The sequence below is a fragment of the Balaenoptera ricei genome, chromosome 20 (genome assembly GCF_028023285.1).
Source record: "Balaenoptera ricei isolate mBalRic1 chromosome 20, mBalRic1.hap2, whole genome shotgun sequence".
NCBI lineage: Eukaryota > Metazoa > Chordata > Mammalia > Artiodactyla > Balaenopteridae > Balaenoptera > Balaenoptera ricei.
The window spans coordinates 19,305,662-19,327,500 of NC_082658.1; the positions used below are offsets into that span (position 1 = coordinate 19,305,662).

Here is a 21,839-nt window from a genome sequence, read left to right on the forward strand (position 1 = left end):
AAGTGTGGGAACCAACAGAGGTGGTCTGAGCCTATATGCCGGGAGCTTCTCCTTTACACTAAGATAATGCTGGAAGGTTGTGAGCTCCTCATCCCTGCCATTACCTCAGTCGGTCACAAAACATGTCCATGATATCCAGCAAAGCCTGGACACACAGGTCCCGGGAAAAGTCATCAAACTGTGGAGAGAACAGTGGCGATGCGACGGAGTGTCCCGGTCACCCCCCGGTCTCACACGTGAGGCAGCGGGCACATTCAGGAGTCCTGCTCATCTTTCCTCCAACCCCAGGTTTCAGACTCGGCAGCCTTTCAACATTGGAAATTGGCTCCTAATTGCCAGTGCCCACTTCCCAGGATCCCCCTCCCTCTAATGGAAGGCAGCCGTGCCAGCCAGAGGCATGCTGTGCTGCCCGCCCAGCCACAGAGGTCACTCGATCAGAGCAGTCAAGGAGGGGGGGCCCCATCTGTCACTACCACATCTCTGTCCCCCTCATCCCCCATCTAGCTTGTGAGTGGCTATGGTCATACCTTGCTGATTGCTGTGAGGACGGAGGAGTAGGACACCATCTGGAAGGAAAGAAGAAAGATAAAGTTCAGACAACTGGTGTCTGAGAGGAACAACACAGTTGAGAGGAACAAAACACAGACACTTAAAGTTGCTCCTAAAATCTCAACCCCTTCAAGAGGCCTTCCACAAGCCCAGAGGCAGTAACACCAGGCACTGTGCCCCCTGCTTCCATCAAACTCACTAAGACTGATAGCACCAGCATAAACCCACTAAGAAGATGATATGGGGGTATTCAAAGGGGCCATGTTTCATGTTCACCTGCCACACATTGTCCACCGTATAGTACAAGGTTTGACTGCTGGTGGGCAGAAGAATGGACACGAGTGAGGTCATGTTACTCTACTCCTGCAACTCCTACCAAGGGTGATTTTATCTGGACAAGAATGGAGACATACGAACTGTTCCTGCAATGAATAGGTAGTAACTCCACTTTGAAATAGGAAGTGAATTTCAATACACATACTCATTCTCTAGGATACCTCCAGGACACCACCCAAAGCTGAAATCCTTTCTCGGTGCTCCAAGTAATCCCCTTAGACCCATCATTACACAGTGGGTACCTGCTGCCCCCACCAAACTAGGAGCTCCTTGAAGACAAGGGTGCTTAGGGAGGGTGGGAGGGAGACGCAAGAGAGAGGAGATATGGAGATATATGTATACATATAGCTGATTCACTTTGTTATACAGCAGAAACTAACACAACGTTGTAAAGCAATTATACTCCAATAAAGATGTTAAAAAAAAAAAGACAAGGGTGCTTTTACTCAGTGACCACCATCAACTTGTTAATGTTTGTAGAATGAATAAGTAAAACACACCCTTAGATCAATATTTCTCAAAGTAGCTTCCAAAGCTGCAATGTCCAATAGGGAAGCCACTAGCCACATATGGCTGTTTAAATTAAAGTTAAATAACATTAAAAATTCAGTTCCTTAGTCATAGTAACCACATTTCAGGTGCTCAACAGCCACACGGGGCTAGTGGCTGCTGTATTGGACAGCGCAGATATAAAACATTTTTATCACTGTAGAAAGTTCTATTGGCTGATGCTGTTCCAAAGGGTCCTCAAGATGTTAAAAACTTTTACACATGCACAGAGCTTCTGTGTGATATGAATTTGAGAAACCCTGAAATAAACATATACAAAGAGCTTTCTTTAAAGGGTTCTTTTAGTAAAGAGCTTTCTTTACTGTAGGACTGCTCTTACCCATAATAATATACTTGTATACAATGAGACTCTCTAAGATCACTGGAGACGAAGCAAGCAATATTTTTCCAATTTATTTGACCAAGGTATCTCATTTAACTAGTATCTGCAAAACACATTTTGCAAAATGCCATCTGAACAGCAAGATCCCTGAGAACAGAAATAGTGTTAAATTTATACGTTTCCCTAGAACCTAGTCTGGGGCCTACCACATAGTAGGACTGCTTTGGTTTGATGAATTCTAGTAACTAGCATTCTGAAAAAATTTTACCTTAACACAAATTTCTATTAGTAAAACCTATTATCACCATTATAAGATTGGAGATGTAGTTCAAAAGAAATAATCTGTCCTGAATGAAATCAAACCTTACAGAGAGCTTTTAAGTTGTCATATTTTTAAAAAATAATTATAGCATGCTGATCAAATATGAATAATACTATAGAAAATAGTTACAACTCTATACTCAAAATCAGTGGCAAAATATACCAAAATAAAAAGCAGAATACAATGCCAGAAACTGTCAGGATAATCACCTGCCTCACAGGTTGTCTTCTCTAGAGGAAAAGAAATTTCCAAAGATTTAAGAAGAAAGCTAGGGCTTCCCTGGTGGCGCAGTGGTTAAGAATCAGCCTGCCAAGGCAGGGGACACGGGTTCGAGCCCTGGTCCAGGAAGATCTCACATGCCGCGGAGCAACTAAGCCCGTGCATCACAACTACTGAGCCTACGCTCTAGAGCCCGCGAGCCAGAACTACTGAAGCCCGCGAGCCGCAACTACTGAAGCCTGTGCACCTAGAGCCCGTGCTCCGCAGCAAGAGAAGCCACTGCAATGAGAAGTCCGTGCACCACAAGGAAGAGTAGCCCCCGCTCGCCGCAACTAGAGAAAGCCCGCGTGCAGCAAAGAAGACCCAACGTAGCCAAAAATAACAAATAAATTTTTTTAAAAAAAAGAAGAAAGCTAAGTCACCCTCAATGACTCAGTATGGCAAATTTTACATGCTTGGCAATGCCTTCCATGTATAATTTCTCCCTCACATGAACAGGCTGCTCTCTGTTCAGACATTTTTTAACCAGTATTCTTGGATAAAGAGGAACAAAACACACAGAGGATTTAAATACACAATTAGTGTTTAGTGCCACTCTCAGCAGGTCATGCTGTGAAGCACTAGCTGGTGTCTGACAGGGACCAGAAAGTTGGGAGCCTGCCTGGCAGGATGACCATAACGTTCCAGGCGAGTGTTTGTTTATTTATAACTGATGTCCCCATAGCAAGAGCTTGGCAGTGAACTGAACCTTGCTGGATACCAACCTGAAGGGGGAGCTGGATGTTTCCACTAGAAGCTGACCCCAAACTACCACAAGAGAAAGCCCCAATTCTGTACGTTCTCAGGGATGTTGTTAGTTACTATGAATTTATCGTCTCCAAATTCAGAATTGTGTTCAGTGAATTTCTGCTAACAGTATCAATAAAGCCCTCTACTCTAAAGACCTAAAAATACTTTCCACATGGTGAACTGTTTTTCACAGCAGGACTTATAACTTATCTCAGTCCTACTATATCTATCAACGGAGAAGCTCTAAACTACCACCAGCCCCCGAGGCTGGAGCCCATTGACACGGCCCAATGCACACCTGGCCAGCCCAGAGAGACCCTGCAGCTGCTCTCTAATCCCCCTTCTCTTCTTCATATTCGACGCTTTCAACTACTCCTAAGTGCCCTCTACACGCACAGCACTGGACCAAAGAGCCTCTTGACTCCGAGGGAAGAATAAATTACTAATATTGCATAGCACTTTACAAGTCAGGGAGGTCTTGCATATATATTTATTTCTCACTCACTGGTACTTCAGGCTCTTCCTATCTCTTGCCTTTGCCACCAGTTTACACATCTCAAGATTCTTCTCTTTTTAAAAGAAACTCCCGCAGACCCTATACTTCCAATTAACCACCACGCTCTCTTCACAGTCATAGGAGTTCTCTACACTCTACCTCCCCACCTTCCATTCACAATGCGACCCACTCCAATCACTTCTGTCCTTCCCACCACATGAAATCTCTCATTAAGCTCATCAACAAACTTGTTAAACCCCATGGATACTTCTCAGTTATGATCTCACTGACCTCTCAGCAGCATCTCACACCAGGAAACACCTCCTCATCCTTTGGTCCTCTCCTCCCTGGGCTTTTCTTTTTTGGCCACGCCTTGAGGCATGCTGAATCTTAGTTCCCCAACCAGGGATCGAACCCCCACCCCCTGCATTGGAAGCACGGAGTCTTAACCACTGGACTGCCAGGGAAGTCCCCCCTGGGCTTTTCTTGATAACACACTCCCTTGTTTTCCTTCTCTCCTCACTGGTCCCTTCTTTTCAGTCTCCTATCAGGAATTCTTTTCCTATGTGTGTTCCTTAAATGTGACTGGTTCCTTAGAAATATGGCTTGGGTCACTTCTTTGCTCCCTCTGCACGCTCTCTCTGGATAAATCTCATCCATGCCCGTAGCTTCAATTACCACCTGCGGCTGACAACTCCTAAACCGTAGCTCCAGCCCTGACCTCTCCCCCTGAGTCCCAGACATCGATGTTCTACTGCCTACTGAGTGTCTTCTCTTTGACAGCCCACACAGGCGCTTTCCACGAAAGAAGGCCAGAATCAAACAAGGCATCTCCACCCCTCATCTGCAACGCGAACAACAGTCCTGCTCTTCTCCCACCGTCTCCTTACGATCCCATCAGCCATCCAGATGTCCAAACCAGAAACCTAGACATTGGCCTTGACTTCTTCCTCTCCCTCACACCTTTCATTCAGTTAATCACCAAGTCCTCGCAGTGCCACTTCCTAATTTGTTCTTGAATTCATCGTTTTTTTTATGCTGCCACTTCTCAAGTTTATGCTAGTATCATCTCTTACCTGAATCACTGCAACAGCCGAAATCAGGGGATGGAAAACAACAGCTCGCAAGCTAAATCTGGCTCATCACCTTTTTTGTAAATAAAGCCGCATCAGGACACAGCCATGTCCACTTACTTCTATATCGCCTACACGTTATAGGCCTGCTAACAGAGACCATACAGCCTGCTAAGCTGAAAGTATTTACTATCTGGTCCTTTATAGAAAAATTGTCTCCCTGCTTTCTGTCTTACTCATTCTTCAAATTGCAATCAGAGTGATGTTTCTAAAATTGATCCACAAATCCCCCCAAATCCACAAAGTCAAGGAAACCCCAATCAAAATGCAAAAGGCCTTTTTAAGGAACTTAAGTTGAGTCTAAAATCTGTCTGGAAAAGAAAATGCCTGAAAACAGCCAAGAAATTTTTGAAAAATAAAACAACTAAGGGAACACTTCCCTAACAAGATATCAAACATACTATAAAGGTATAGTAATTAAAGCAGTGAAGTACTGGTACAAGAAAATACAAATATGTCAATGAAATATACTAGAATGTCAAGAAATAGACACTAGTCTGTAAGAGAATTTAAGATATGACAAAGAATGGCCTATTCAATAAAGGCAATTGAGCCAATTGTCCATCTATTTGGAAAAATAAATAAATTTGGATCTCTTCCTCACACCAGAATAAGTTTTAAATGGATTAAACAAAGTGAAGTGTTGGCAGAAATTAAGGACTATATTTTGATCCTTAGAGCAGGGAAGCCCTTATGCAAGACAAAAGCCATATAGAGGAAAACGTGGTTAAATCTGACAACAAATACATATTTAAAATTCTGGGGAGGGACCTCCCTGGTGGTCCAATGGTCAAGAATCCACCTTCCGATGCAGGGGACGCGGGTTTGATCCCCGGTCGGGGAACTAAGATCCCACATACCGTGGGGCAACTAAGGCCGTGCGCTCTAGAGCCCGTGAGCCAGAACTAGAGAGAAGTCCGCGCCCACAACGAAGATCCTGTGTGCCGCAACTAAGACCCGATTGAGCCAAATAAATAAATATTTTTAAAATTAATAATAAAATAAAATTCTGGGGAATTCCCTGGTAGTCCAGTGGTTAGGACTCCACGCTTTCACTGCCGAGGGCCCGGGTTCAATGCCTGCTTGGGGAACTAAGATCCTGCAAGGCACACGGTGCAGCCAAAATAAATAAATAAATAAATAAATAAAATTCTGCATGCTAAAAAAAATAAAATGATAAAGTAAAAAAGTGATAGAAAATTTAAAACATAAAAAACAGACAATGATTACAAGATAGAATATACTAAAAGACTTAAACATCAGTAAGAATTCTTGGAGTGAGGAAAATGTTCTAAATTGACTGTGGTGATGTTTGCACAATTCTAAATATACTAAAAACCAGTGAATTGTACACCTTAAATGGGTAAACTGTATGGTATGTGATTTATATCTCAAATAAAGCTGTTACTAAAAAATTTAAGAAAACAAACTAATGACAGAAAAATGGGCAAATGATATTCACAAGTAATTCACAGAATATACACAGAGAGCCAATAAACATATGAAAAAATATGCTCAATATCACAATCATGGAAATACATCTTATAACATGTTGTAATTTTTTGCCTCTCTAGAAAATAATCTTAAAAGATTCAACCTTGGCAAAGGTGTGGGGAAATATTATCAAGCACTATGGGGCAGGTGTAAACTGATACAATCCTTTTTTTGAGGGCAATCTGCAGGATCTACTATAATTTAATATGTGTGCACTCTTCAAATCAGCAATTCCATTTCTAGGTATCTATCCTAGGGAAACAGTCCCAGATATGCAGACAGGCAAGTACAAGAATGTTCAGTGAAATATTGACTATAACGGTAAAAAATTTAAAACAACTTAAATTACACTACATATGGAACATTAGGCAGCAGTTAAAAAGAAAAAAGTAGGGACTTCCCTGGTGGCGCAGGGGTTAAGAATCTGCCTGCCAATGCAGGGGACACCAGTTTGATCCCTGGTCCAGGAAGATTCCACATGCCGCAGAGCAACTAAGCCCATGTGCCACAACTACTGAGCCTGTGCTCTAGAGCCCACGCACCACAACTACTGAAGCCCGTGCACCTAGAGCCCGTGCTCCACAACGAGAAGCCACCACAGTTGAGAAGCCCGTGCACCGCAACAAAGAGTAGCCTCCACTCGCCACAACTAGAGAAAGCCCGCACACAGCAATGAAGACCCAGCACAGCCAAAAATAAATAAATAAAAAATAAATAAATTTATTAAAAAAAAGAACAAGGTAGATGAATATGTGCCAACACAGAAAGCAGACTTGATGCCAAGAGGACAAAGGAAGCATAAGAACCATGAGCCAGCTGAGGAATACTACTCAGCAATTTTTTTTTTTTAAGATTTATTATTTATTTATTTTTATTTATTTTTGGCTGCGTCGGGTCTTAGTTGCGGCACATGGGATCTCTGTTGAGGCATGCAAGATCTTTTGTTGCGGGTGCGCGGGCTTCTCTCTAGTTGCGGCGTGCGGGTTTTCTCTTTGGTTGTGGCGCACAGGCTCCAGGGCTCGTGGGCTCCGTAGTTGTGGCATGCGGGTTCCAGAGCGCGTGGACTCTGTAGCTTGCAGCACACAGGCTCTCTAGTTGAGGCGTGCGAGCTCAGTAGTTGTGGCATGCGGGCTTAGTTGCCCTGCAGCTTGTGGGATCTTAGTTCCCTGACCAGGGATCAAACCCATGTACCCTGCATTGTAAGGTGGATTCTTTACCACCGGACCACCAAGGAAGTCCCTACTCAGCAATTTAAAAAAAGAATGAAGGGCTTCCCTGGTGGCGCAGTGGTTAAGAATCCGCCTGCCAATGCAAGATCCCACATGCCACGGAGCAACTAAGCCCATACGCCACAACTACTGAGCCTGTGCTCTAGAGCCCGCAAGCCGCAACTACTGAGCCCACGTGCCACAACTACTGAAGCCCGTGCACCTAGAGCCCACGTTCCGCAACAAGAGAGGCCACCGCACCACACCAAGAGTAGCTCCCACTCGCCCCAACTAAAGCCCACGCGCAGCAACGAAGACCCAATGCAGCCAAAAATAAATAAATAAATAAATTTAAAAAAAGAATGAACTACTGACATACACAACAACATAAAGCTCAACAACATTTATGTTAAATAAAAAAAGACAGCATTAAGAGTTTATACTATATGAGTCCATTTCTATGAAATCCAAATATAGGCAACAGTAATCTACGGTGATAGAAAACATTTAGTGGACTAGAAAAGGAAGATGGACTAGAAAAGGGTACAAGGAAACTTTCTGGGAGAATGGAAACATTCTGTATCTTATTTCGGAAGTTAGTGACATGGGTATACACAATAACTAAAACTCAATGAATTAATCTTAAGAATTATACGTTTTATCGCACGTTAAATATATATATATATATATATATATATATAAATCCTATCACATTATTCCTCCACTTAAAATCCTTTAAATGATTATTCGTCACCCTAAGATAAAGTCCAAACTCCTTATTATCATCCACAGGTCACTTATGACCTAACCTCTGTCTTTCTCTCTAAACCATTCTCCTCCTTGAAGTGCTAACCCAGCAGTTATCAAAATATGGTCCAGGAGCCCCTGGGGATCTGTGAGGTCAAAACTGTTTTTAAAATACTAAGATGTCATTTGCCTTTTTTACTTTTTTTTTTTTTTTAAAGCAATGGGATGCTTTGCGTATGCGTTTTTATATAAATTTATTTATTTATTTATTTTTGGCTGCATTGGGTCTTTGTAGTTGTGCTCAGGCTTCCTCTAGTTGCAGCAAGTGGGGGTTACTCTTCATTGTGGTGCACAGGCTTCTCATTGCGGTGGCTTCTCTTGTGGTGGAGCACGGGCTCTAGGCGCGCGAGCTTCAGTAGTTGTGGCACATGGGCTCAGTAGTTGTGGCTCATGGGCTCTAGAGCGCAGGCTCAGTAGTTGTGGCTCACGGGCTTAGCTGCTCCATGGCATGTGGGATCTTCCTGGACCAGAGGTTGAACCCGTGTCCTCTGCACTGGCAGGCGGATTCTTAACCACTGTACCACCAGGGAAGCCCCCCTTTTTTACTCTTATTCTCTCACAATTGTACAGTGGAATGTCCCAGAGGCTCCATGACATGTGATGACATTATGTAATTAAATGTGTCAACAATTAGAATATCTATATAACTTAGTAATGGATATTTACCAAATGACCAATTCACAATTTATAAAATCAGGCATGGGTAAAAGATCTATTCAAAGCGCAAGAGAGAGACCAATGGATCTTAATGTAACAGAGTATTAAAAGTTCATTGATGTGATTTCACATCACCTATTGAACTTTAGCGTTATGTCAAAGAATATCCACATTTATCTGAAAGGCTTATTAAAATGTTCTTCCGTTTTCAAACTAAATACCTGATGTGTGAGGCCAGATTTCCTTCCTATATTTCAGCTGAAACAGCCTACTGCAACGACTGAATGCAGAAGCAGCTATGAGAATTCAGCTGTATTCTATTAAGCCAAAATTACAGAGATTTGCAAAAATGTAAAACAATGCCACTTTCCTCACTAATTTTTTTTGTTTGTTTTGGAAAATATGGTTATTTTTCATTAAAATCTTACTTATATTAACATATAATGGGTTTACTTTTTATTACTTTTAAATACATAGTTTTTACATTTCTCAGCTTTCATTTTTAAAGTGGTAAATATGAATAGATATAATACATCTAAACAAAAGCTCTGTAGGAGACTCAATTTTTAAGAATACAAAATGTCCTGAAACCAAAACTGCTACTCTAGCCATACCACATTATTTTCAGTTCCTAAACATCATGTGATGTTTGTCTCCCAGCCGTTGCCTATGCTTTTCTCTCTGCTTTGTACACGCTCATCAATCTGCCTGGCTAACTCCCACTCAACACTCACGTCTTGGTTTAAACATCACTCCCTACCTGGCTGCTCAGACTGGATTAGGTATCCCTCCTATGTACTCCCATAGTACTCTGTCCGAGCCTATATCATAATCCCATCCTGTGACTGACTGCTTATTTACATGCCTGTATTACCCACTATATTCCTTGTGTGCTTGGATTAGACCTTGTTCACAGCTAAATCCCCAGAGCCTATGGCACCGTCTGGCACATACAAGCATCTGTGAATACTTATTGATAGAATAAGTTAATGTAATACTCATCATAACCAATGAAGTATTATTATTTTCACAAGAAAACTGAGGCTCAGAGAAATGATGTGTTCAAACAAATTCACCTAGAAAGTGTGAGCTGACAACTGTATTCCAAGTCTTTTACCTTCAAACCCTCATTCTCCGGCATAGGTGGAAGAGTTTACCTGGGAACTAATGGCATACTTCAGGTAGGACAGGATGAGAGGATTGGGGGAAGGTCCAATCATGGCCTGCTCCAGTAGTGCTTCTGCAAGGGGAATAACAAAGGAAGACTGAGTGGTTACAACATTTCTGGGTTTAACCCTCCCACCCTTCCTTCCTACTTCACTTGAGACCTGCTAGGTTGAGAATGTCCCAGGTGGCTCCTTTGGGAAAGAATTTCTTCATGTTGATTGCCCACTGGTAGTCACTCCATCGCTCCTTCCAAGCTTGCAAAATGGCTTGCTTCAGGTTCACCACCTTCATGATTTTACTCTGAGGAGGCGGGGCCGGTGGCGGTCAGCCTTGAGGTGGGAGAAGTCGAGCTAGAGAAGGGGCGAGGGGATTCTGAGGAAAAGAACGGAGGGCGGGGGGGGGGGCGGTGCAGCACAGAGTTAAATGGAATGGAGAAGATACAGGAAGATTTAAGGGAGGCAAAACTAGAATGGGAAAAAGGAGAAAGGGTGAAAGTAGGGATCCTGTCAGGTTTTTCCCTCCTGAATCAACTTTCTCTAAACTGGAGCACTAAGAAGAGGGTGTCAAAGGGGCTTAATACGAAGAATAAATGCGTAGCAAGGGGTTAAGCCAGTTCCGGTTGCCTAAATACTCCCTTAGCTCTGGCTGCGTCCCTCAGCCACTACCACCCCAAATCCCGATTACCTCCCCCCCCACCCCCATTCCCTCCACCTTCCCCAACCCTGAAACTATAATTCCCCCTTTCCTTTTCATCCACCACCTCACCAAATTTAAGCCTACCGGACAATCTAGTTCTAGATCCTAGGTACCGCCATTTTGGCACTTATCAAAGAGCTAATTTTCTATTGGCTGGGAGTAACAAATATGAACCAATAGGAATGCAGCAAGAGATCGCTCATGCCACGATGTCTTCTGGGAATTGTAGTTCCTTGGACTCCGCTAGCGAGGACGCTAAGCGAGGAACCCAAGAGACGAAGCTGGTCAGCTCGCATTGTTTCTCTCCTTTAGGGAAAGACTACTAGGAGCTGAGGCATCGCAAAGACTCGGGGGGCTTAAGGAGAAAGGCTCTCGAAAGGTCTCCCGCTATCAGGCATCGTCCAGTGACGTCACTATCGACCGAGCATTTAAATCACTTTCCGACACCCTTTCATTACCCGTAGTTAGTAGGCACACCAAAGGTGTGGCGTTCAGCAATAGGTTTTCTCTTTCCTGGCCTCTTTTTGTTCTCCTAAACCCCTGGGTCTACCTGAGTTCTTCTCATTTCCACACCTGTATTCCAGAAGTGACATTGAGTCTCTGTCCGTTGTACACACCTCACCCACTACTTCACCCCCAAATCTGGAAGTCCTCTCAGAATCTCTTGGCCCAGAATACTGCTTGACTACAGGGAGACGTAAGGAGGAAACTGAGGTTTAGGATATAGAAAATAAGGAAAGTTTGAGAAACTGTTACAGTCAAGAGGGCCTAAGGAGACACGATGACTAAATGTAACTTGGTATCCTGGATGTGATCCTGAAACAGAAGAACATTAGGTGAAAACTAAGCAATCTGAATAAAGCATGGACTTTCGTTAATAAAAATATATCAATATTGGTTCATTAATTGTAACATGTACCATACTAATGTAAGAGGTTAAAGGCAGGGGGTTGGGTGTGGGGTACATAAGGACCCTCTACTATCTTCAAATTTTCTCCTATAAATCTAAAACTGTTCTTTAAAGAAACGTTTATTAAAAACAATATGATGTCTCGCTTTATCCTATGGAACCATATTGTAGATAATTATGTCCAGTGTTTGGGGTATTAGCCCTTCTTCCTCCCTTCCCCGCAATGAGAAGCCAAAAGCAAATGCTACCCACCTCTGACTCCAACATCTGGGCCTCATCTGAGCTTCCCTATACACAGCCCTCATCCCTGTCCTGTCCCGTGGACAGGTCATCGCTAACATTTACAATCAGAACATGGAAGCCTCCAGCCAGTGTCCTGCCACCCCTATTTTCAGCCCCCCATCCCATACCGTGAGGAGCCTCATATCCCCGTCCATGAGTCCAAGCTCCATCCATATTTCCCAGTAACCATTCTTTGGTCATACTTTCAGTGGCAAAATCAGTTCTCAGATGGATGACTCTGGAAGAGCAGTCCACTAAGGCCCTGGAAGCAAACATGAGGCCCTCAGGGAAGAGAATAACAGGATCCTGGGTATCTGGAGCATAGTCTAAACAGGGAGACAAGAACTCCTGTTCTGAAGAGGAGAATGCACCTGGAGGAGAGCCAGATCACATCCCTCTAAGGTCATGACTGCCTATGGCCTTCCTCCATCCCCATAACCCACCCACAACCGCTTCCATTCTGCTCCCTTTAGTGCCTGCCCAAGCAACACCACGGGGAAATAATGTTTATACAAAACAGCTGCCAAATGTGTGTAGCCAAAGCTTCCAAAGCAGGAAGGAGGGAGAACACAGACTCCTCACACTTAACCTCCAAAATCCCCCCAGCCACACACACACACACACACACACACACACACACACACATACTGGAGACAGCCACAGACCCTTTTTCTCAGCAGTCCCTCACATATCTGGCTTCCCTTCTTCTCCCAGGCCCCTCACTCTACCCTTGCCTGCTTCCCTCCTCTCATCTCTTTGCTGTTACTGCAGCTTAGGGCTCCCCACCTTGACCCATCCCTGGATCCTGCAGCTCCTTTCCCATCCCTCAGAGCCCAAACTGCCCTCTTGGAGAAAAACTGTCAACTTTGTTACTGCTCCTGACTTAGTAGGTATTTGGTCCAGTCCACATGGGAGTGGAGAATGTTTGGGCCCTGAGGATAGTGATAGTCTGAACTCAAATCATCCCCTTCTGTCAGGAAGCTGGCAGATCTCCAGGGGGGCACCTCCTCCCCACTTTACAGTGGCAGGGAGGTGGCTTCTATAGTGAGACCGTCTGCCTTCCCTATCCCCCACCTGTCACCAGCAGCCCTTTCTCTAGGCTTGGCAGGGTTTCCCCAAGGACTGGACTCCTAAGGGTGTAAAAGGACTCCCTTATTATTATTATTATTATTATTATTATTTTGGCCATGCCGCATGGCTTGTGGGATCTTAGTTCCCCAACCAGGGATTGAACCTGGGCCCTTGGCAGTGAAAGCGTGGAGTCCTAACCACTGGACCACCAGGGAATTCCCTAAAAGGGCTTCCTTAGTTCTGGGCAAGGGCTATTTCCAATTTCTCTACTTTGTCCTGACTCTCCAGTCTGTCAATTTCAGAGACAGCCTTTCTGTACACCACCGCTTCCCTTCAGACCAGAATAGCTTCCTAGGACCCACAAGCTCTTGGTTTGCCCTCCACAAGGACAGGACTCCATGATAATACTCCTGTGGGTGGGAGAAGAGATGCCAACATCCCCTTTGGGTGTAGAAGGAAACCTGTCCCACACACAGCCCCTCTCACATATCCCTCTTACTTATTCCACTTTCCTTGGCTGTCCTTTTCTTCTCCCCCAGCACTGATACAGACTGGGCTCCCACTTCTGCTCTCTTAGCCCTGAGCCCCAAGCTCTTCATCTTGTTGGCTGGTCTGGCTGGGGAAGGGGTCTGGCTGGAGAAGAGGGGCAGATAGAAGCCAGCCAGGCAGAGTGATATGGCGACACTGGAGCAGTAACAGAAAAGGAACTAGGTCAGAGTGAGGACTTGGGGTGGGGTAGGAGGCTGTGAGGAATTGGGGTTTTGGTAACCGAGGACATGGAATCATTCCTCACCTAGGCTGGAAAGAAGTATAAGGAAAAGTGGCAAGTCTAGACCCAGAAACACTGAAATACTTGGTAAGCATACAACGCACAAAGGGTTTCATCTTCCCTTCTCTCTATAGGGTAACTGACTCGTTTCCCTCCTCTAACTGGAACATTTTCCTTTGGATGCTTGCCTGGGTCCCCCCACTATGGGGAGTTAATTGGCAGCAGGTGGGTGGGAAAGAAAGAGAGTTGTTCCCACACACTCATACACAGCTGGCTCCAAACCAGTTCCCTCCCCCCACCAGTCCCCACCTCAGAATCCCTGCTCTCTGTCTATCTGGGGAAGAGAAGGATGGGGGAGAAGGTTACAAGGTGGTTCCAGGGACACCTCCTGGATGCTCACAGTTCCATCTCTGTCTTCCCACTGCCCCCAGGAAAGGTCCAGAAAGAGACCAGCCAGGACAGTGAAAGGCAGAATTTGAACCAATCCTTGGAGTTGTTTCCTCTCTAACACCCTGAAGGATGCCTTCCCTCCCCGCACCCTCCAGCGCGGAGGAAAGAGTGCTGTGATCCTGAATCCTGGACAGGCCAGCTGCTCCTTCCTCCGGGCCCTGAAAGCCACTCTGTCCTCTTGGCCTCCACATCAACCTGTCCCATCTTTCCTTTAACTGAAGGGGGAGGGCTGCAGTGTGGTAGGTAAAGGAGACTGCCCCCTCCCCCTCCCCTCCTCTCTCCTCCTGGCAAAGCAGGACTAAGGGGTTCCACACGGCAGAGAAACCAGAAGCTGGGCAAGTTCAGGGGATCCAATACCTGGCATGTATTAAATGTTCAAAACAAAGTGTCAAATGAATGAATAAAAGTAGGAGAAACTCTGAAAGACAACCTGGAGAAGGTGTCAGCTTCTTTTTCCACTTCTCTCCTCAGATACCAAAAGCAAGGCTCAGCCAGGCCCGAGTCCCTTCGCTGATTCTTTTTTTGTGACCCATAACCAGGGCACGTGATGGGACAAATGTGGTCGATAGGGGGGCATTAAGTGGCCACTTTACTCTTAGCAGGACAATTGTTTGCTAATTTCCCAGTCTCTCATCTCTGCCAGACACGTGATCCCCAATTCCCATAAACTGACCCCCCTTTCTTTCCTCCATTTCCACCATCTTTTCTTGATTAAAAAATTGGTAAGAGGGAGAAATACCTGGGTTTTAAGTTCTCTTAGTTGGTGATACCCCAGTTTCCTCTGCTTTCCAGAGTCTTTCCAGAACTCCCCAATAAGTGGGACTGTGTCTGCAGAGTCAAGGGGTATCTGCTGGACACCTCATCACTTGCTGACATCACCCAGAGCCCAGGAGGTCAAGATGAGATGGGGAGAGGAATTACTGAGGCCCAGGCCACTGAGCTAGTTCCAGGGCAGGCTGGCAGAGGGCTTGTCCCCTGTTCCCCCAAACTGTTTGGGGCTTCTTGGCAGGGGTGGAGAATGCTGTGTGGGGTCTTGGCTTCCAGGCTTTTGGGGAAGCTATTCAGAAAGCAATCTGGATCCCCTGGTTTCTAGGGGTGGGACCCTTGAGAAATCTTGGGGTGCTTCCTAGCAACAGTCTGGGAGGGAGAGAAGGAGAGGGAAGGAAGAGAGGGAGGGGCCTGGGCATAGCTGTTCCAATGGGATCCCAGAGAACAGGCTGTTCTTGCTGCCTCCTTGGCAACCAAAATCTAAGAGGGAGGGGGCCGTCAGATGTATCCCCTTGCGGGGTCTCTATCCATCCTCAGTCATGCCCCACCATTCTGTTCTCCCCTTGGACTCAGCACTGAAGCAGGGGTGGCGGGGATGGGAGGAGCAGCCCGGTAGAGGTTTCATGGCAAGGAAGGAACATGAGTTGGGGATGAAATGACTATGAGGCGAGCTATAAGCTTCAAGAAATGGGGGTAGGCAGGGTGAGTGCGGTGGGAAGGGGAGTGATGCAACACAGGGCCAGGGGCTATAAGCACAGACTTGGGCTGGATCCTGGCATCTGGCAAGATGCTTGCTTTGGAGGCAGTATGCCCTTCACTTTGCCCTTGCCCAGGTCTGTTACCAGCCCACATCTGGAGGCAAGGAAAGGGAGAGAGGTAAGGAGAAGATAAGAATGGTGAACTTTCGTCTTTGAGTTCAAGGTGCTCACTCTGGCCCTGGGGAAAAAAGATGCATCAGGAGGCACTTCATTTTCTATGGCTCTGGGTCTAGGATTTCAAAAAGTCTCCCTCATCCAATAACTTTAGGGCCTTTCGTCAAAGAGATGTGGTGGGGAAGCCAGAATGGAGGGGAGACAAAAACCATAGCACTTTCACCTTCTTGCTCTGGACTCCATCACCCTGCCCTACCTAATCCAGATTGCTGCTAGACCTCTCCACTGCCTCCTGGTTCTGGCTGATGGATGCAGAGGATACATGCACCTCATCTCATAAATGTATCTTATGCACTGAGATTCTCTCCTAACTCCTTGGGCAGCCCAATCCCAAGGGACAATTTCCATACATGGTACAGCCTGCACCCTAAGCACTGCACACCGCAGCCCTGCCCCGCGCCCCACCCCCCCAATCAGCCAAACCCGATCACTGAGGAGGTGGCATTGATTGGCAGACAGCCACCATCACTGCACCTCCCCCTGCATGCTGCCCTGACCCTGCGTGATCAGCTTCCTGCCCCACACTGCAGCTATTGCATGTCCACCGTGAGCCCAGGCTGGATCCACAGGTTCATTTACTGCATGCTGACACTGCACGCTGCAGCCCCAATTCCCCACTGCAGGCTCCCTTCCCCCACTGCAAACCCCTCATCACCACCACTCCGCTCTTCATCCCATGCGTTTCATCCCAACTGCCTTTGTCATCCCCTTGATTCCAGGGGGTCCCAAGAGAGTCACCCTCCCCTCCCCCATGCATTGCAAACCCCAATACCCCCTAAAAGAAGTGGCTCCAACAGAGCTGAGGATGCAGGTGGCTGAGACTAACAAGAGCGAGGGCAGCCCAATTCAGATAGGCTGTTGTTCAGAACCCCACATTTGACAAGTGATTCAGTACAAACTGGGCGACTGGTAGAACAGCTCCCCTTAACACACACACACACACACACACACACACACACACACACACCTCTCCAAGAGCAGACCATGGAGACAGGGCCCCGCCCTGGGAGCCGTGGGAAGGCTATGGCCCCCGCTGGTAAAAACTGAGCTAATGACAGCAGGTGAACCGGCGGGGTCAGGGGGGGTGCTGGGGTAATGAGGGCTCTGCCTGGCGCTGGGAGATCCTGAAATGAAAGGATCTGGCGTCACTGGGTTGGTTTTATGTCCATGAATGCACGTGTGTGTGTGTGTGTGTGTGTGTGTGTGTGTGTGTGCATGAGGGGTGGGGCTGGCATGATGGAGACCTCTCCTTTGGGGAAGGGGATCCATTTTTATACAGCCCACCCTCCTCCTTAGACTGGCCCTGTACATTTGGATTGGGTTGGGGGGGGCAAACATGGGAGGAAAACCCACCTCTGTGAAGCTGAGAGTTGACGGGGTAGGGCAAGCCTTACCCCCTCCCCAGCTCAGCAAGAGGACCAGATTGTTAAGGAAATGACTGGTGACAGTGAATAGAAAAAGCCTATACTGGAGGAGGGTGACATTTGAAAGAGGAGGCAGTGGATCAGGTAATGATGTTAGAAATGAACCTGCAAGGGAGGTAATGGGGAAGCATACCTCCAAAAGGGTTAAAAACATAGGATGATTGAAGTTAAAAGGACCTCAGGGGTAACCGTGCACAATCCTCGAATTTTAAGGTTGAGCAAGCTCTGCCACCTAGAGCGGTGGTGATTTGTTCAAGGTCACACAGTGAGTTACTGGCAGAGAAGGGACCCGAACTCAAAACAAACTCTAAACCTCCTGGGGTTTGGTATTTAGACTTTCCCCCCGACTTCTAAGGTGCAGGCGGCTCGCCGATAAGCCCTTCTCCATCCCCGTGGTGCATCTCCCCCAACCCTGCAATTCTTCCAGCAAGGGAAGGCTATTTTCTAAATGACATCTCTTCCAAAATATGTCACCAAGTACCACTCCCGCCGGAGACGCCTGGAGTGGGGCGGGCAAGTGCGGGCGGGGCGGGGGCAGAGGCGGCCGAGGGGCGGCCGGGCGGCTGGCCGGGGTCCCGGGGCGCGGCGGGGGGCGGGGGGCGGGGGGCGGGGGGCGGGAGGCGGGGGCCGACGGCGGCGGCGGCGGCGGCTAGGCGGCCTGCAGGGAGCAGCCGAGAGCCGGCCGGGCGCGCAGAGCCCGAGCCCCAGCCAGAGCGGGGCGGGGGAGGGAGGAGCCAAGAGCGGCCGCCGCCTCTGCCGGAGGAGCCGCGGGGCCGCCACACTCGCCCCCCGCCCCCCCGCGCTCACTCGCACTCACACCCGGGCGCAGGAGGCGGGCGGCCCGGGCCCCACCGGCCCCCCATGGACGCCCCCGGCACGGGGCGCTGAGACCCCCGCGTCGCTGCCCAGCCCGGTCCAGCGCGCCACGCCGAGGTAAGGGGGAGGGAGCGAGGGGGCATTAATATGCAAATGCCTCGCGATTGATTATGCAAAGCCGCGGGGCTCTCTGGCCAGCTCCCAGGCGGGCTGGGGCGCCCGAGGGGTACCCGCTGCCAGGCTCAGCTTTCCCGGACGCCCCGGTGACCCTGTCACTGGCCGGGAGCTTGCAACTTACGCCCTGGGGAAGAGAGGCGTTGCTGGGAGGTCGGTGGGCCCCGGGGTTCGCCGGCGGAGATGGCGTCCGGGCCTCCCCCTCGAGGGCCCGCCCGGCCTCTGTCCGGCCCGTCCGCTGCGCATTCCCGGGCCCGGCCCCGCTGCCGGCCGCCGGAGCTCCCCCGCCCGCCGCGCCGCGGTTTGTTTACGGTGCGCCGGAGGCCTGCCCCCCCAGCTCCCACCCCTAGCCTCCCAGGCCGAGGCCGAGTGGCCTTTGCAAAGCTGCCTCCAGCTGCGGAGGGCGGTAGGAGTGGGGTGGGGGGTGGGCTTGCACTGGCCCCGGGAGGAGGAAGTCCCCCCCCCCCTTCACCCGCCTCCCCAATTGAACATGGCTCTCTGGTTGCAACACTCTTAATTGCAAAAACGCGGCTGGTTGCGGGGGGGTGTGCGGGGCGGGGGGTGTATCTGAGGGTTCCTAGGTGATTAGGGGAGTTGCAAGCTAGGGTGGTTAGGGAAGAGAGGGAGGAATGGACCCGTGTTGTGTGTGCCACCCGTTTCCCTCCCCTTGCAACGTGTCTCTGGTGCCCCTTCTCTGCCTGGGGCCCTCCCTAGTCCAGTGTGAAGGAAAAGCCTGCGGGGTGGGGGATGATAGGGGCAGTGGAGAGAACCACGCGTTTCCAGGGGTGGAGGTCGCAGAAGGAAAGTCAGTGAGATGGGAGCCCACCTCTCAGTGCTGGCTCTGGCCCCAGGAGGGGGAAGGGATGAAGGGGGCTGTTGTCCAAGATGAGGGGGGAAGCAAACGTGACATGCAGACACACAGATATGCTCACATAGACGGCCACATGCACACCCAGGGACACCCAGGCGGATTCAAGGACAGGAGCTGCTGGACACACCCACATGGGGACAAGGGAAGAGGCTGGCTGCCGCTGCACAGGGGAGCTCAGAGGGGTGGGACACACCCACGGGAGACCAAGAGTAGGGAGACCAACCCATGCACATACCCATGCACAGGGTCACACGGAGATGCTGTCACACACAACAAGGAGGAGTCGCTGTCACCCACACAGAAAGTCACTATCGCACGCTTGCATGAACACAGAGCAATTGCACACAGCCGCACATTACAAAAGACCCTGTCACTCACAGGCACACACGTGCTCGCATGAGCCCAGTCACACAGGCATCATCTCCTTGCCGTAACAGTCGCTGTCACTCCGTCAAACGCAAATGCAGTTACACATCAACACACGGATACACTGCTTAGCAACAAGTATTTTCCTGGACTCTTACGGTGGCTCTCTGAGGTTCTGTATACCACAAAACCCCTGCTCCCATAATGGTGTAAGGCATGCATTCACGATAACATTTTCCGTCTCTTTCGCTTGTCGTCCCCCCCCCCCCCCAGATGGTGAGCTCCTTGAGACCTGGGAGAATCTCTGGAATTGCTCTGGATCCCACCCAGAGCCTAGCATAGGAAGTGCTCTGTAAATATTTGTTAATTGATTGACTGTGGGAACTCCGGACACAGGTACACTCATTTGCACACAGTCCCAGGGACTCAGGTGCAGAAGGCATTTACAAGGCTCAGGACCACACAGTCACAGGTCTACAACTCTGGATGCACACAGTGTAGTTGTGCAGTCAGGCACACCCCTAGATGCACATACAGTCATAGACTTTTCCCCTCAAGCTTCCTCCTGTCTTCTTTTTTGAGGTTCTTTTTTTTTTGAGGGACAGAGAAATTAGAGCAAAGAGAGTAGTGGGTAGGGGAGTTCTAGAGGGCCGAGTCATGGACCTGAAGCAGTGTTCAGTGACTTCAGGAGCTGGGATGATCCTGGCTGCTGCGGGGAGGGGGGTCTTGGGGAGACCTGGCTCCTAGGAAGCAGCCTCTATCCCTACCCCAAAAGCAAATAAGGAACCTAGCTGCCCCTGCTGGGGTTGTTTGTCTGAGCCATTCCTGGGGATGCTCACGGGCCCCCAGCTGAGTTCCTGCCTCCCACCGTGAGTCTGGCCCCTTTTCCCACCTCTGCCCTCCTGTCTAAACTTGGAAGTCTCCCGTAGGAGGCAGTATGCTGGTGAGTGTCTGGGTGAGTGATGTGTATTTTTGACTTGGAATTTCGCTCCAATGCTCTGTCTCCGCTGTGTCTCCTCCCTCCTCGTTTCTCTGCTAGTCTGTAACTCTCACCTGTCCCTGCCCCCGTCGACCCCTGTTCTGGTCTCCGTTTCTGCCACAGCCTCCTTTCTCAGAGCTGGGAACTGGTGGTGATGTTCTTCATTCTTCTCCAGTTGTTAATACTCAAACCTCGGCCCGCCTGCCCTGCCTCTGGGGTCAGCGGGAGGTTGGGGTTGGGGGCAGGGGGCTCAGCTGGCTGCTCAGGACATCCTGCGCTTCCTCAGTACTGCAGCTGCGGCCAGCGAGTTTGGGGGGCTGGGAGTGGGGGCGGAGAAGGAAAGGGGGTCGGCCACTGCCCATGCTGACCTCTCAGGCTGGCAGGCTCAGCCAGGGGACACCAGCTGGGTGGAAGGCCTGGGTGTGCAGGCCATGGCTAGCTAGCTCCCAAACAGGCCGGTGAGGGGGCTCCCTCCACACTGACCCGCTGGAAAATAATCGCCCCCCAGGGGCAGTGGCAGGAGTTGGCAGGACCTGGCTGAGCTGGGTCTTTGGCAGGACTCACAATGGCCTTTCTCCACACCCCTGGCAGCTGAGACCCACCTCAGAGATGCCCAACAGCTGTGTCTGCTTTGTCCAGCCTCAGAGCCTGGTTCTGAGGGTACAGCTGCCCAGACTTTGTGTGGGGCTGTGTGAGGCCCTCTCCCATGGGCTGGCCCTCCAGCCCAGAGTGGCAGAATGGGCAAGTCTTCCAGAGAGGGAGTTTGAGCAGGGGGCATCTACCATTTCTGACCATGCTCCCCTCTAGCTGTGGCCTAGACCATGGATGAGGAGGCACTGGTAGGGATTCTACCATAGAGAATCCATGGCTGCTACTGAAAGGGAAACTGAGGCTGGGTCACAGGGAACACGTAGCTGGATGAAAGAACAAGATGTTGTTCCTCTAGCAGGTGATATGCTGTAATGGTTAAAAGCAGGGATATATAGATATATATATATATATTTTCTTTTTTTTTTTGGAGCTAGATTGCCTGGATTTGAATCCCAGCTCTGCCACTTGTGGATTGTATAATCCTGGGCAAGCGATTTAACCTCTCCCTTGCCTTGTCTGTGAATTGAGGATAATAATACCTACCTCATTCAGCTTTTTGAGGATTAGAGGAGTCAGAATATACAAAATGCTTTAAAAAGTGCCTGGTGCATAACAAGCACTGTATGTATTAGCTGTTACAACGAGGAAGTCTGTAGGTCACTTCCTGGAGA

At 48.8% G+C, this 21,839-nt stretch overlaps 2 protein-coding genes across 9 annotated transcripts in view; one reads left to right on the forward strand and one right to left on the reverse strand.

The window, feature by feature from the left end:
• Positions 1 to 18,650, reverse strand: part of MED24 (mediator complex subunit 24) — a 32,094-nt gene extending 13,444 nt beyond the window's left edge. The window contains exons 1-7 of one of the 8 annotated variants that reach the window (XR_009499399.1): positions 18,486 to 18,650; positions 12,086 to 12,219; positions 10,850 to 11,581; positions 10,231 to 10,441; positions 10,060 to 10,142; positions 528 to 566; positions 105 to 178 (exon numbers count right to left, since the gene is read on the reverse strand). Coding sequence is in view for 7 of the 8 variants with exons in the window: in XM_059906813.1 (XP_059762796.1) it covers positions 105 to 178; positions 528 to 566; positions 10,060 to 10,142; positions 10,231 to 10,360 (326 nt within the window). In the remaining variant the exon portion in view is untranslated. Of the gene's footprint in view, positions 1 to 104; positions 179 to 527; positions 567 to 10,059; positions 10,143 to 10,230; positions 10,534 to 10,834; positions 11,582 to 12,085; positions 12,220 to 18,485 lie in introns of those variants that run through there. The other 7 variants (XM_059906813.1, XM_059906812.1, XM_059906808.1 and 4 more) reach the window with 7 other exon arrangements.
• The window catches only part of THRA (thyroid hormone receptor alpha), a 23,815-nt gene continuing 20,066 nt past the window's right edge, over positions 18,091 to 21,839 (forward strand). Inside the window, exon 1 of the mRNA XM_059906818.1 lies at positions 18,091 to 18,304. The gene's annotated coding sequence lies outside the window, so the exon portion shown is untranslated. The remainder of the gene's footprint in view (positions 18,305 to 21,839) is intronic.